Source organism: Engystomops pustulosus, chromosome 1 (genome assembly GCF_040894005.1).
Source record: "Engystomops pustulosus chromosome 1, aEngPut4.maternal, whole genome shotgun sequence".
NCBI classification, from domain to species: domain Eukaryota; kingdom Metazoa; phylum Chordata; class Amphibia; order Anura; family Leptodactylidae; genus Engystomops; species Engystomops pustulosus.
This window is the reverse complement of record NC_092411.1, coordinates 161,712,724-161,729,839: the sequence shown is the minus strand read 5'-3', so window position 1 is coordinate 161,729,839 and position 17,116 is coordinate 161,712,724. Positions and strand designations below refer to the sequence as shown.

Here is a 17,116-nt window from a genome sequence, read left to right as displayed (position 1 = left end):
GCAGTATGGGTCAGTGCAATGTGGTTTTATGTTATCCCAAACAAATGCCATTTATGCTAGAGATTATGCCTAGACACTAGAACATCACAATGGATTATCAGTATAATTCACCTTACATTTTCTTTTATATTTCTTGCTAGTATACAATATGGGGGACAAGAACAGTAACTGTTAGCCCTCCTGTCTGTATTGGTAAATTCTAAAGCATCTTTTCTTAGAACCTAGCCATGAACAGCTTGGTATTTCTTCAGGAAATGTAACAACTTGGTATTAACAGTCGTCTTGCAAATATGGGTTGTACATATTGCCACGGGAAATGGTAATGGGCAGGTGGATAAATAACAAAATAATGCTGCAATTCAAAACCATAAAGAGAATTCCTAAGTCTTAAGGGTGGGTATGATTTAGAGAAATTTGTATGTAGGCTGGTCTCAAAGTAATGTTGACCCTGTAAATAGTCAAAAATAAATAGGTTTACAGGCGGTCCCCTACTTAAGGACACCCGACTTACAGACAACCCATAGTTACAGACAGACCCCTCTGACCTCTGGTGAAGCTTTCTAAATGCTTTACTATAGTCCCAGACTGAAATAATCAGCTGTAAGGAGTCTGTAATGAATATTTATTGATAATCCTTGGTCCCATTACATCAAAAAATGTTTAAACTCCAATTGTCACTGGAGCCAAATTTTTTTTTGTCTGGATCTACAATTATAAAATATACAGTTTCGACTTACATACAAATTCAACTTAAGAACAAACCTCCAGACCCTATCTTGTACGTAACCCGGGGACTGCCTGTATTTGAAATATATTGTTATTGAGTTAAAATATAATGAAAGGAAAAATAGAGACTAAAAGTATATATTGTATATGGAAATACTACATACTCCATAGTACCCTTAGGTCGTTAGCCTTTGTTGTTTGTGGGTAACCATTCTGGTACTTCTTGTCACCCAACAGGGGACTCATCTGATCATCAATGCTGCTAAAGAGTTGGGACAACTTTCCAAACTAAAGGTACAGGATCCAGAATCAATTTATTATTCCAAAAATCTCATTTTTTCAAACAAGTTACCGTCTCCTCATGTCAAGTTTGATGCAAAATTTAAGCTTGACACATCTTTATTAAATAGACTTCTCTTATTTCTCTCCTGCATTTAACTCTAGGATCACATGGTAAGGGAAGAAGCAAAGAGTTTGACTCCTAAGCAATGTGCTGTAGTGGAGCTTGCACTGGATACTATTAAGGTAATTGTATTCATCAAATATCAGTTAAGATGGATTATGTCATATGTCTTGAGCCACATTGAATTGTCAATTTAGCCTTGCTAGATGTAAAATACTGTGTACTGTAAAATACTGTGGCAAAAGGGATACAAGGTTATAGAAAGTAGTAATCTTGCTTGTTTTTACTTCACAGCAATATTTCCATGCTGGAGGTGTTGGTCTCAAAAAGACTTTCCTGGAGAAAAGTCCTGACTTACAATCTCTACGTTATGCACTGTCTCTTTATACACAGGCTACAGATACACTCATCAAAACCTTTGTCCAAACGCAGTCTGCTCAGGGTGAGATCATTTGTTTCCATCTATTTGTGATGTATGGGATTAATGGGTTCATGTAGTAGTCGCAAAATTAAAAGTGACTATTGAAAGGTTATAAAAAACATGGATGCTTTTCTCCAATACTAGTACTAAACATGTCCATGGATTCCACATATTTAATTCCAGTTTCTGCATTGTCATGTGAAAGATAAATTGTGGGGCATATTTTTACAGTGCATGCCCCCAGATAATTTAGAACATCTCCAGAATGTCAAGTCTCAGTTTACCAACATTTGTTAATTTTGAGTTACTTTGCACAGTTTGTGTGTGATATTAGGCATCTGGAGTATAAGTATAGTCTTTAGGGTTCATGGATAGAGCATATGAAGTACAGAATTGCATACACAGAAGAATAGTCAAGAATGTAAGCCAAATATTGAAAGTCCTATTATGAAAAAGTATAGCAAACAAAGTAGAGACAAGAAAGCTAGCAATATTTTTTACAAGCAAGGGAGGATAACACATACCCAAAGATTTTATTAGGGTATGACTTATGCTCCAGATAAGTGACTGTTAGGTTTTCAAAACCTGTGACAACACAACAGACTATTACATCATCACATGCTATATGCCTCGGTCAAACCTGCCTGCTGCAATTAAACAAAGCGCACATTTCCAACTTGCAAATATTATATATCAAAATGACAGCTAGTCCTGCATAAAAAGAACTATACACTCTAGTATTAAAACATATTCGTGTTTGAGTTTAATGATTACAAAGACTATTTTTTTTTTGCAATTTTATAAAATATTTTTAACAATATTAAAAATAACATTACTGTATGTATTTTTTATTGTATTGACCCAAAGAATAAAGAGGAGGTGTAAAACTTATAAAACAATGCCCTTAAAGGAAACCTACCTCGTGAAATTGTACTTCTAAGCTTCAAATACCGAGCACCAGCACTAAGAGAGCCGGTGACGTCACGCGTGCATGGTCGCACGCATGGTGTGACGGGCGCCTACCACTGTGCGCCGAAGCTGCTTCACATATAAAGATTACAAAAAGGTTTTAAACCGCAATACAGCGGTTTATGAAAATAACGAAAATATGCTCCGGCACCAGCTCACCCTGAGCTCGTGCTCGGTATTTGAAGCTTAGAAGTACAATTTCACGTGGTAGGTTTCCTTTAAGCAAATTTGTTATTTACACTTTAGTTGAATTTCTTCCAATCTTCCCAGTACACTCCACAGAATATTAAATGGTTTTAAGGGAGCAATGGAACGATTCAAATATCTCTGTGAATGGAAAAATAAAAAAAGTGATGTCTTTTGGAATACAGGAAATAAAAAACTAAAGTGCTAATTCAGAAAAGGGCATTTAAATATTTGTAGAGGGTATGCCACCTTTTGACTAAAATGTATTAGTCAATTAGTCAATGTATTCACTTAAATTTGTATTCATAGGGTAAATGTGGAAAAAGTTGTCTAAAGTAAAAAGTGGAGTAGGTTGGCTCACTCCAAAAAAAAAAATCTGTATGACACTGGCTGTGTTCCAGCGGGGTAACTAGGAGAGGCTGGGACCTATTTCAGACATGGCAACAAAAACGAGAGCGATGCACAAAAAACGGCCAATATACATATACCGTATTTTCCGGACTATAAGGCGCACTTAAAAGCATTGGATTTCCGTGGAAATCCAAAGTGCGCCTTATAGTCCGGTGCGCCCTATGTATGGCGCTGGGCACAGGGCAGCGGACCATACTTACATAGGTCCCCGCTACCGGAGACCGGAGACAGCAGATCTCCAGCGGGAACTGCAGACCACGCGGCACGAACAACTTCTGCCGCGTGGTATGCAGTTCCCGCTGGAGATCTGCTGTCTCCGGTAGTGGGGACCTATGTAAGTATGGTCCGCTGCCATCCTCCACCTCGTCCTCACCTTCCCCGCTCACCTTCCCCGCGTTCCCCGTCGCGTCTCGGCGTCGCGTCTCGGCGTCGCGTCCCGTCGCGCGTCCCGTCGGGTCTCCGCCACGCCCCCGGACCTCCGCCACGCCCCCGGCCCCCGGACCCCGCGCCTTATATTCCGATGCGCCTTATATATGTAATTATTACATATATAAGGCGCATCGGACTAATGCGCCTTATAGTCCGGTGCGCCCTATAGGGCAAAAAATACGGTACTCAAAATATACACCAAAAAATACTCATTTTATTAATATTAAAGGACAAACAAAAATACCAGACAAAGGCATCTAAAACCATTTAAAACAATAATATACATAGAATGACCAGAGTGGAGATCCCGGTGTGGGTCATCCACAAATAACCTCTTATCCAGACAACGTACACTGTCTAAACACCTCTCTCCAAAAAAGTTGTGTTAAAGAATTGCATGAATTGCATATAATTGCATATAATGCCCTAACAAATTGCAGGGAGTAAACAATTACTCTGGTCCCAAAACCATGCTACAATAATGACCAATAAACCTATAAAGTGCAAGTGCTACAATATCAAAAAACAACCAGCCCCCCTTTTTAATTTTGCGCCGTCCTTGGGACGACGATACGCGTGGGGAGCAGTTTACCTCGCATCCTGCCTCATCTCCACTCCTTCACCAACCTTGCAGGACTCTCTTCATAATTTTTTGATACGTTGTAAGAATTCAGCCTTGGCCCCACGGGGTTGCACATCAGCACTTTCTCTCTTTTTCCTGTTACCAGGGACTTTGTACTATACCTTGCAAAATTAAAAAGGGGGGGCTGGTTGTTTTTTGATATTGTAGCACTTGTACTTTATAGGTTTATTGTTCATTATTGTAGCATGCTTTTGGGACCAGAGTAATTGTTTACTCCCTGCAATTTGTTGGTTAGGGCATTATATGCAATTCATGCAATTCTTGAACACAACTTTTTTGAAGAGAGGTGTTTAGACAGTATACGTTGTCTAAAATAAGAGGTTATTTGTGGATGACCCACACTGGGATCTCCACTCTGGTCATTCTATGTATATTATTGTTTTAAATGGTTTTAGATGTCTTTGTCTGATATTTTAGTTTGTCCTTTAATATTAATAAAATGAGTATTTTTTTGGTGTATATTTTGAGTATATGTATATTGGCCGTTTTTGTGCATCGCTCTCGTTTTTGTGACATACCTACTTATGTTGCACAAGGCTATTGGACATTGTATTTGGTTGTGCTAACTGGTCCTTCAAGCTATTTCAGACATGGGGCACCCCTTCTCCCTAAAAAATACATACATATTTTTACACACGCGTTTATACAATCACATTTTTACACACTAACATACATGAATATACTCATACGCATGCATTTATGAACTCCATATAGTACAGCCAAGAGTCTTCACACCTGGATTTGAGGATCCTCTCCAGTTCCCTCAGGTTTGATGGTGAACGTTGGTGGACAGCCATATTAAAATTTCTCTATATATGTTCAATTGGGTTTAAGTCACGGTTGTGGCTGGGCCAGCCAAGAATGGTCACAGAGTTATCCTGAAGACATTGCTTTGTTAGCTGTGTGCTTAGGGTCATTGTCTTGTTGGAAGGTGAACCTTTGGCTCAGTCTGAGGTCCAGAGGACTCTGGAAGAGATTTCATCCAGTATATATCTGTACTGCATTCATATTTGCTTCAATTGTAACCAGTCTTCCTGTCCCTCCAGCTGAAAAACACTCCCATAGCATGATGCTGCCACCACCATGTTTCACTGTTAGGATTGTAATTGGCGGGCAATGAGCAGTGCCTGATTTTCTCCCAACATATCGCTTAGAATTAACACCAAAGAGCCTGGAGAATCCTATTTTTTGTAGCCATTATGTGTTTTTTTTGCAAACTGTATGCAGATGTCTTGCACAGAGGAGAGGCTTCCTTTGGCCATAGAGCCCTGACTGGTGGAGGGCTGTAGTGATAGTTGACTTTGTGGAACTTTCTCCCATCTCCCTACTGCATCTTTGGAGCTCAGACATAGTAAACTTGGGGTTCTTCTTTACCTCACTCCAAGGCTCTTCTCCCACAATTCCTTAGTTTGGTTGGACGGCCAGGTCGAGGAAGAGTTATGGTCGAGACAAACTTCTTACATTTAAGGATTATAGAGGCCACTGTCCTCTTAGGAACCTTGAGTGCTGCAGAAATTCTTCTGTAACCTTGGTCAGATTGCTGCCTTGCTACAATTTTTCTCTGAGCTCCCTGGGTAGCTCCTTAGACCTTATGATTCTCATGTGCTCTGACATTTAATGGGAGCTGTGAGGTCTTGAGGTTTGTGAGGTCTATATAGAGAGGTGTGTTCCTTTCCTAATCAAGTCCAATTAGTTTAATTAAACACAGCTGGACTCCAATGAAGGAAGATCAGAAGGAAATGGACAGCATATGACCATGTGATATTTCAGTTTTTCTAGTTTAATAAATTTGCCAATAATATCTACATTTCTGTACCCACTGTACATACATTTATACAGCATTTACAGAATTTACAGATCATATGCACACATAAAGTATATACACATCAAATACAGACACATTTAGTTTATACACATTATATACACACATATATAATGTATACACAGCACAACACTTAAACATACAGTATATACACACACACCATTTATACACATACATACAATATAAACACCACACACACAAATACAGTATATAAACAGCATATACATACAGAATATAAACACACCAATATACAGTATATACACACATAAAGCAGATACACACACATATAGCATATATACACACACACATAGATGCAGCACTGGATAACATGACTGGCTTAACCCATTAACCAGCTGTGATAAGGTGTAACATAAGTCACCAGAGGGAACCACCCATTTTGTGTGATAGCCAGTTCTATTAACCAATTTTACAACAAAATCAGCACATACTGTTGTTAACCACATGACATACATATCAATGGCTTGCACGCTCAAAGGTTAGTAAGTGACTTCAGGACTGATCAGGCATACGCAGAAGAGTCATCTAGCAACAACAGGACTGCATTTTGACTTTTCAAAGCAGTGACTTATTGCTGCAGAATTTACCCCCAGATGTCTTCCGCTCCTTGTAGCACATCTCCACACTGAGCCCCTATAAATACCATAGAAGTTACAGTAAAAAATCCCTTGGATAATAACTAATCAAATAAATGTTTCTAATAAATAGCACTCACACCACAACTGACCACACTTATGTTCTCACATACATCAAATATACACTGTTACTACTCCATAAATTATAATATATATTCCCCCCCCCCTCTCAAATACATTATATAGAACCCCCTTGAATAAAAATATATATAGCGGCCACTAAATTTATAAGCACAATATACATCCCCCTTTATATTTATATTATAAACACTTGGTATCAACCCATCTATTGCCGGCAGCGCCGCCATCTTGGCGAAGATTGTCGCTCCCCGTGACATCATCGTTTGCCTCGTTTTAACCCATTGATTACAATGTAGCAATCACTATATACAGACCCCCCCCCCAGCAATGACTCTATACAGCCCCCCCAGCAATCACTATATAGAGCCCCCAGCAATCACTGTATACAGCCCCTCCACCACCAGTAATCACTATATGCAGCCCCCACCAATAAATATATACGGCCCTCCAGTAATCACTGAATACAGCCCCAGTAATCCCTAAATACAGCCCCCACCAATAAAATACAGTCCCCCGTAATCACTATATACAGCTCCCCCAACAATCACTATATACAGCCCCCAGCAATCAATATATACAGCCCCCCCAGTAATCACTATATACAGATCCCCAGCAATCACTACATACAGCCCCCAGTAATCACTTTATACAGCTCCCCCAGTTATCACTATACATAGACCCCAGCAATCACTATATACAGCTCTCCCAGCAATCACAGTTCCCCCAGCAAATCACTATATACAGCTACCCCAGTAATGACAATATACAGCCCACCAGCAATCACTATATAAAGCCGACAGCAATCACTATATACAGACCCCCCAGCAATCACTATATACAGTCCCCCAGCAATCACTTTTAACAGCCCCTCCACCACCAGTAATCACTATATACAGCCCCCCACCAATAAATATATTCAGCCCCCCAGTAATCACTATATACAGTTCCCCCAACAATCACTATATACAGTTCCCCAAGGACTACTATATACAGTTCCCCCAGCAATCACTATATGCATCTCCCAGTAATCACTGTATACAGCCCCCTATAATAACTATATACAGCCCACTACAACTATATACACCCCCCTCCATAATAACTATACACCCACCCTCCATAATAACAATATACACTCCCTCCCGCCCCATCCTCATCTTCCCTCGCGGTGTCATGACACCACCGGTGGTGTACTTTGTCACACTCTGCGCCGGCAGCAGCTGGGCACCGCCATCTTAGTACACATGCGATGGTCTATGGCAGCGAGAGGGCCATTACGGACCGGACCGTAGAGCCGGACCCTAATTTACCATGGGAGGTTCGGGCGCTCAAGCAACTGGCTGAATGGCCCACATTGGCGGGCCTGCCGGATTCAAATATACTGTGGGCGTTTCGGCAGGTCATGCAACCGCCTGAATCACCCACATTTGGTGGGGGATCCTTTAAGGGCAAAGTGGTGGGGGCCCAGGGTCGGCGCCCCTGGTGCTCCCCCATATGATCCGGCCCTGAGAACTGATATAAAAATAAATATACGTTAAAAGTCATAAACACATTAGGTATCGCCCTCTCTGAAAATGCCCGATCTATCAAAATAAAATATCGATTTTTCATTGCGTTTAACTCCATAATGGAAAACAGCGTCCAAAATTGAAAATGGCACTTTTTTTGCCTTATTGAAAAATATAACAAATTCAATCAAAAGTCCTAAAAATGGTAGCATTCAAACCGTCGTCAAAATGAGCAAAAAATGACACTACTCACAGCTCTGTACACCGAAGTATGAAAATGTTATTAGCGCCAGAAGATGGCAAAATAAAACATTTCTTTTGTACAGGGGTTTTTAACTCTTGTAAATGTATGAAAAAAATTATAAAACCTATGCAAATTTTGTATCCCCGTTATCGATCCAAAGAATAAAGTAGACATGTCATTTGGGGCACACAATAAATCCAACCCCACAAAAAAACGTGCAAATTTTTTTTTCTCCAATTTCATTTCATTTGGAATTTTTTCAAAAATGTAATACCACCTATATGTAGTTCGATAAGTTACACAGAAAACAATCCATCACATGGCTCTATACATGGAAAATTTAAAAAGTTATATATTTTTGAAGGTGGGGAGTGAAAAATGAAAATGAAAAAGGGGCCTCGGCGGGAAGAGTTAAGAGCAGTTGGACTAAAAGCCCAAGTGATTAAAGCAATTTTCATTTATTTGGGTCACATGGGAAACGTTGAGGCTCATTTACTAAGGGTCCGCGAATCGCATTTCCGTCGGACTTCCAGACTTTTCAGGATTTGAGCTGCTGGGACAGGTATTTAGAAGGAGACTGTGTTGCACGGGATTGGATTTTGGCTCAGCCGCGCTGGCTTTCATGCGACAGGAATCGGGGGCGGGCGGTCAGACGATCCGACTGATTGGGACTGAGCGCGGGATATAACATTTAAATTGTGTAGCAAGAACAAGCACTTACATACACCGGGAAGAAAATGGTGAACTCCGGCGGACCTGATCGGGGAAGCGACAAATGAAGGATATCGGGCGCACAATGAGTCATAGCACAGTGCATTCTGGTCGGACAATGCACATCGGGGAACGTGCCAGGGATGGGTAAGTAAATGTACCCCATTATGTCTGTTGGCAAACTGGGGAAAGACTGAACCCAAAGTGTGTAAAGAAGTCAGCAAATAGTGGTCAGGAAGTGTAATGGTTTGGGAAAAATCTCCTGCAGCAGGAGTTGGACCTTTCATACAGCTACATGGCAGAGTGAATACAATCTTCATGAAGGTTAATAGTCACATGGCAAAAAGTTCCTTGAAAAAAAAGTGAACAGTGAAACAATGAAATGGCCAGCCAAATCCTTTGTAACAAAGTTCTTGCTGAGAAACCCACAACAGTCACAGAACTGTGGAAGAGACTCAAATAAATGTGAACCAAAATCACACCACAGTCATGGCCATAAGTTTTGAGAATGACACAAATATTATATTTTCACATGATCTGTTGCCCTCTGGTTTTTATGTCTGTTTGTCAGATGTTTTTATCGCATACAGAAATACAAGTGCAATCATATTATGAGTAACAAAAGCTTTTACTGACAGTTAGAATGAGTTAATGCAGCAAGTCAATATTTGCAGTGCTGGCGATTCTTCTTCTGGACCTCTGCAATTCTCCCTGGCAGCTCTCAATCAACTTCTGGTCCAAATCCTGACTGATAGCAGTCCATTCTTGAACAATCAAAGCTTGCATTTTGTCACAATTTGTTGTTTTTTGTTAGTCCATCCGTCTCTTGATGATTGACCACAAGTTCTCAATGGGATTAAGAGTTTCCAGGCCATGAACCCAAAATCTCTATGTTTTGTTCCCCGAGCCATTTAGTTATCAACTTTGCTTTATGGCAAGGTGCTCCATCATGCTGGAAAAGGCATTGTTGATCACCAAACTGCTCTTGGACGGTTGGGCGAAGTTGCTTTTGGAGTTCATTCTGGTACCATTCTTTATTCATGGATGTGTTTTTATGCAAGACTGTGAGAGAGCCGATTCCCTTGGCTGAGAAGCAACCCCACACATGAATGGTTGCAGGATGCTTTACAGTTGGCATGAGACAAGACTAGTGGTATCGCTCACCTTGTCTTCTCCAAACAAGCTGTTTTCCAGATGTTCCAAACAATCGGAAAGGTTATTCATCAGAGAAAATGACTTTACCCCAGTCCTCAGTAGTCCACTCCCTGTACCTTTTGCAGAATATCAGTCTGTCCCTGATCTTTTTTTCTGGAGAGAAGTGGCTTCTTTACTGCCCTCCTTGACACCAGGCCTTGCTCCAAGAGTCTCTGCCTCACAGTGCGCGCAGATGAAGTCACACCTGCCTGCAAACTCTGCACTGCTGGTAGCCCATTCCCGCAGCTGAAACACTTTTAAGAGACTTCCTGGCGCTTGCTGGTCCTTCTTGGGTGCCCTGAAGCTTTTTTGGCAACAATGGAACCTCTCTCCTTGAATTCCTTGATGATGCGATAGATTGTTGACTGAGGTGCAATCTATCTAGCTGCAATACCCTTCCCTGTTAAGCCAGTTTTGTGCAGTGCTGCATATGGCTGCATATGTCTCTTTAGAGATAACCATGGTTAACAGAAGAGAAACAATGATGCCAAGCACCAGCCTTCTTTTAAAGTGTCCAGTGGTGTGATTCTTACTCAATCATGACAGCTTGATCTCCTGCCCTGTCCTCATCAACACCCAAACCTGTGTTAATGGAGCAATCACTGAAACAATGTTAGCTACTCCTTTTAAGGCAGGCCTGCAATGAAGAAGAAATGTGTTTTGGGGGGGAAAGTTCATTTTCTAGGCAAATATTGACTTTGCAAATAATTGCTGTTAAGCTGATCACTATTTATAACATTCTGGAGTATATGCAAATTGTCATTATAAAACCTGATGCAGCAGACTTTGTAAAAATTTACATTTGTATCATTCTCAAAACTTTTGGCCATGACTGTACACTTCTAATTTCTGCTTCTGGCTCTATACATTGTACATAGCAATAGCCACAGCAGCTGATCAGTGGCAGTGCCACATGTTGGGAATTTAATCATCTAATATTGACTGTCCTAAGGACTCTTTCACACTGGCATTGTTTTTCAGATGTGTGATTCTGTGATTTTTCACTAAAGCCTTACTGAACCATTTTTTTCTATGGGTGTTTTCACATTTCAGTTTTTTCCCACTGGAAATTTAGAATCTGTCCTATTGTTTTTCATGCTTTGGATCAGACAATAAAAGTCTATGTGTCCGCAAAAAAAAAAAAAAAGTCATGTTTTCTAACCAATGTTGAACCTTCAGGTTTTTTTAGCAAAAAAAAACTAAATGCAACAATGGACACTCCAATGTGAATCTACCTTAAGAATAGGCTATTCGTAGCAAGAGGTGAATAACCGCTGAAATGCCAATTATACTTTGCTTTCACCTTACTCCTGTCAAAATTGAGAATTCAGGTTTGTCTGTTGTTAACCTCAAAACCACAGTTGCCTAGGAACCACTGATAAATGGTCAACCAAATTTTTATTCAGTTTACTCTCTATAACTTTTATTTTGAGTGTTCCATCATTGCTAGGCCCTTGCATGCTCCATTCATCCTATTTTTGGAGCCCTGTGAGCACAATATAAAGAGAATGAGACACTGAACATACAAAAACTATTTTACTATGTTTTGGATAAATAAAACCCAATGCAAAATATATATAAAAGATACAACTTAACAATTGCTAAGGTATGCCTATCCACTGTGTTTTTATTATATACAGGTTAAATATATGAGAATAAAAGAAACTGTGTACGTTTATCTTAATTTGCTATATATGAAAATATCTGTTGCTGGCCTTGTTTTTTGTTTTGTATTTAATAATTTCCTATACAGATTTGTACAATAGAAAAGAATTTTAAAGGTTTCTTTCAATAGAATAATATATTGTTTTTGTGTATCTTGAACCTGATCGGTCTTGGCAGAGTATGTAAAAAACCTCTCCTTTCCTTTCTTCCCATGAATCTGCTTTTACATCCTCTTCCATCTCTGCTTTTCCCTTTTCTTTTTCACCTAGTTCATGGCGGAAAAGGTATTAGGTTTACTCTTAGTGAAGAGATTTATCCAGAAAAGGGTATGTCATTGGTGAAAAGGCTTCTGGAAGCATGACCTATCCTGCTCTGCCAATAGTCAGTTTGACTCAATTTTATTGCCAGTTAGAGCTTCTTCCCCAGCTGATAAAAAAGAAGTATGGGAAGCATGAAGAATCTCCAGTCCCACTTGTCAGGATTTAATATAACCATGATGTCTCCAAATGTATTTGCTTCTCTAAATGAACGACAAAACGAAACTATAATAAAAGTATATAATATAACTGCGAACTTTCATAAGCCACCCTTTACAGGTAGGCAGTTTTGTCATAATATTAACCTGTATAAGTGGGAGTGAAGTGTAAGCTCTTCTGGTAAGACCTTATAGCACGTTATTGAGCTTTTTATTACATGTACTGAATGTGACAAGACTTTGCAAGATGACCCTTTGCCTGTGGAAAAAGCATGCACTGCATCAGAATGCCCAGTACATTACAATCAAAAATTGCAAGTTACCTGCTTTATAACTGTTATAATCTAGTCTATCTAATGGTACTGACTGTAACAGTATTATTTAGGTGTAGTTTATAAGGAGGTGAATGCTACTAAATACTAAATATATGGTAAGACAGTAAAAAGAGAAATACATGATGGCAAGCATATCAGAGCAAATACATCAAATATGGTTTTCTTTGGGAGGATCATACAATAAGTGGAAAATAGTAAGTTGCATGTTGCACTTGGAAAGCATGGTTAATCTACAGAGACAATAAAGCATCTCATAAATATATCATCTGCTGGACTTGGGTTACAAGTAAAGTAGTAACACAATTCCTCAGAATTTCTAAAATCCTTAGAACAAAATAACAAAACTGCTGGCAGGATAAAATGAGAAACCCAGTAGACTAATTTTCATATGAAAAATTTAGAATGGTTTTAATGTTTAGAGGCCAGACAGACCCTGCCAACAGTTGTACTCATTGCTAAAATCACAGTACAAAGGCTTTGATTTAATTGCCTGCTTTTTTTTCTCCTTTAGGATCTGGTGTGGATGATTCAGTCGGAGAGGTTTCTATCCACGTAGAGCTGTTTACGCACCCTGGAACAGGAGAGCACAAAATTAGCGTAAAAGGTAATTTGTTAGGATACTAGAGTTAATCTTGGACTATGTAAGAAGAGCATAGCAAATGACTGCAGCCCCAAGTTTTATAATCATTGGTATAAATATAAAAATAAGTAAACATTTTCTATATAAATTATACATGCTGCATGAGAACTGCATACCAGGAAACAAAAAGTGGAAACTTTGGAAAAGGATTGTCAAAGCTAGCCTGTCACATAAGATGATTGTAAGCAATAAATTGATAAATTTTTCCTAACGAGTTTACCTGGTAACTAGCCATTATGTGCATCTCTGGTCCCCTGTAATAAAAACAACAAATTAATCCATTGAAGAATTATTAGGAGCTAAGTAAACTTTAAAATTAAAACGTCTAAGCTACAAAGTCTGTGCTGCTAGATAGCAGGGTATACCAATTGTGTTTATGCTGCTAGAGCAGGGGCTGGTGCTACTGGACTTCAGGGTCAGGCACTGTTTTTTGTGCAGCAGGCTTGCAGGATGTGCCACTCATCTGTTCTGCTGGATTGCATGATATGTAACTAGTGTCTTTGCTACTGGATTGGCACTGCTGTCTGTGCTGCTGGACTGCAGGTGGATAAACTGTGTCTGTGCAGCATGGGGCAGTTGCAAATGTTCTACTGAACTCCAGAACTGGTACATGTGCTGCTGGACTTTAGGCTTTGGTACTGATGTCTGTGCTGCTTGACAGCAGGATTTGGCACTTGTGTTTCTGCTGCTTGACTGCAGTTTGATGCTTTTCTTATAATCTGTACCGTTTTGCATCAGTTTTGAGGCATGTGCCTAGTGCCTGCTGCAAGAGTTCAGTAAGAAAAATTCTGAAACATAAATATTACAGAAAACTTTACAGTTTAATGTATTTTATAGCTTTTAATTTGATCTGAAAAGAATCACTTAATTTGGATATTGGAGTTCAGTTTATGACAGTCGAAGAACAAGCTTATTTTGTCTGTTGGTCACTGGTTTGATTTAAAGTATTCACAAAATGTATGCAAATAGTAAATTATATATACAGGTTATTTCTTGTTGACATATCATAATTTTTTATTATGTATAGTTGTTGCAGCCAATGATCTCAAATGGCAGACCTCAGGAATTTTCCGTCCCTTCATTGAGGTCAACATGATTGGTCCAAATCTAAGTGACAAGAAGAGAAAGTTTACAACAAAATCCAAAAATAACAGTTGGGCCCCAAAATACAATGAGAGCTTCCAATTGTAAGTATACTGTGTAATTGTACTAATTGTAGCAGCAAATTCCCACAGGGAACATAATAATAATCTTTATTTTATAGGGCTGTCATATTCTGTATAAATTTACAAATCAATTATTTCCAACAGACACATCCTTCCACTCAGTAGTGGATTATAATATGGGCGGTTTGGACAGTAGCCTGGGGCTAAAGCCATCTAGGGGGCCCATGGCAACCCAAACCACCCACCCTCTGAATTTTGTACTCATAAGGACCTTCACCTGTGAAATCCTTGAACATATGTTCCTGCTCTCAATACACATGTACACAAGAGCCATTTCAGGACCTTTTAAGGTCCTCCAAAGGTCCTGAAACTGCAGATTGAAAGCAGATAGAAGGGACGCATCATCCATTCTCCAAGAAGCTGATTCTAGTATCATATGTAGGAAGTGATTCCAAAACTTGCATGGGCCATAATATTCATGCAGCCAAGGGCCTGTGACAGTCTTAATCCTCCCTGCTGCCACTTGTCCTAACAACCTGTTTTCAGCTTCAGCAAGCACTGATCTAACCAAATGTGATCTGATCTGACCACTGATCTGGCCACAACCTCCTGCAGGAGATTTATGGAGTTTTTTAGTGTATTTATTAAACTATCTAGCAGAGATGGTGACTGCCAAGATTACTAGCAGTATGAAGAAAGAATTTCTATTTATATATTATTCACATGGGTTAATACATGATAAAGACAAAGAAATGAAGTTGATCAAAGGTAGATAGCAAATGAGCAGGCTTTTGCAGATCCATTTGTCCAAGTTCCATTTGTCACAAGGGTGAATAGCACCAGACAAATCAAGTAGGACTGTAAATAATATATTGTCTTTTTTACTTTTAGCACCTTAGGCAATGAGAATGGCCCTGAGTGCTATGAACTGCAGGTCTGTGTGAAAGATTACTGCTTTGCTCGGGAAGACCGTACAGTGGGAACAGCTGTCATGCAGCTAAAGGATCTGACACAAAGGGGCAGTTGTGCTTGCTGGCTGCCTCTTGGCCGACGTATTCATATGGATGAAACAGGACTGACAATCTTGAGGATCTTGTCGCAACGCAACAATGATGAGGTGGCCAAAGAATTTGTCAAACTAAAATCTGACACCCGCTCGCCTGAAGAAGGCAACTAGGTTTATGGTCTGTTTACACCTCCACTACATGGATAAAAAGATGACCCTTTTCACTGCCTTGCACCCCAGGCCCAGATTGTAAATAGTTTGAATACATTTTGAAATACACTTTTAACCAGGTCATTGCCAGCAGTGCTCCCCAAGCTCTGCCTAATGCTCACTGGTGCCTTTCTGGCATTGACATGGATAAAGTGTACATGAATACACACACCAAGGGCTGCGTTCATATGTGCCATAGTGTTAATGTTCTCCCTGCTGGACCACATAAGCACAGTTGTTATGGGAGCCTTAACTTCTGTCCTGCATTACGCTGCTGGGCAGTTAAAAGCACCCTGGCAGTGGGAGGATTACCTGTTTGAGATAACATATTTCCCTACAAGTGAAACAGTTGACATATTCCTACCCCTGTCTGTTATAGTTGCCTGCACCCCACCTGCTGTGTATATAGGATATTCCTGTACCAGTGTCTTATTCTGTGCAATGGTGCTGCATGGGTATTAGTTTTCCAAAAAACAGCCCTATAAACCCCTAAGCTCTTGGTATAAGCCAGTCACATCATGCCTGTTGCAATGCCTTGAATTGGATAGTCACCCACTTGCACGGTGCAACAAAAAAAGGACACTGCCAGCTGCTCAGCACCTCTGTCCTTTCCTAGAACTGCCCAAATTATTCAGCACTGATGGGATTATAAATCCCTGATCGGATTCAGGGCAGAACATCGAAAACATCCTAACCCCCTCCCCACATAAATACTGCACAAAAATAAAAACTCTGATGTTAGAAAGTGTGGCATGTTGTTTTGAGGAGAAATGCTGAAATTATCCCACTTCTTTATTTAGATGTCCATCATGTATAGACCTTTCCTTTCCTTCCCCCTTGGGTGCATGTGAAAAAGTTTTGCACTAACTTGGACATTTTTTGGTCTCTGTAAAAATTTTTATTATAACAGCCATTAAATACAAATAAGAAAGGCAGTGTCTGTTTGATTACTGGAATGATTATACAAAAGCATTTAGAGAAAATCCTTAAAATGGAACCTGACACCTTATTTTCACTGATAAACCTAATGACAGGTACCCATATCACTGTGTCAACTATTGCGCACACTTTTTTTTGGTTTTAGGTAAAAAAAAATATTAATTTGTAGGCCTACCTGGCACCCTGCCAGTAGGGATGGAGGAATGAAGGAGGTTCCAGAGACACAGGCTGAGTCATGCAGTGATTTACATGAATAACACATGCCCCTTGTTACTTGCTGCT

At 39.8% G+C, this 17,116-nt stretch overlaps 1 protein-coding gene across 13 annotated transcripts in view; it reads left to right on the top strand.

The window, feature by feature from the left end:
- The window catches only part of UNC13A (unc-13 homolog A), a 256,890-nt gene extending 240,063 nt beyond the window's left edge, over window positions 1–16,827 (top strand). For 7 of the 13 annotated variants that reach the window (XM_072113608.1, XM_072113592.1, XM_072113599.1 and 4 more), the window contains 6 exons: window positions 964–1,020; window positions 1,171–1,251; window positions 1,424–1,571; window positions 13,385–13,477; window positions 14,541–14,700; window positions 15,571–16,827. In XM_072113608.1, the coding sequence (XP_071969709.1) occupies window positions 964–1,020; window positions 1,171–1,251; window positions 1,424–1,571; window positions 13,385–13,477; window positions 14,541–14,700; window positions 15,571–15,856 (825 nt within the window). In that variant the 3' untranslated portion in view covers window positions 15,857–16,827. Of the gene's footprint in view, window positions 1–963; window positions 1,021–1,170; window positions 1,252–1,423; window positions 1,572–12,332; window positions 12,390–13,384; window positions 13,478–14,540; window positions 14,701–15,570 lie in introns of all 13 variants that reach the window. The other 6 variants (XM_072113606.1, XM_072113536.1, XM_072113579.1 and 3 more) reach the window with 1 other exon arrangement.
- Window positions 16,828–17,116: the final 289 nt, after the last annotated feature.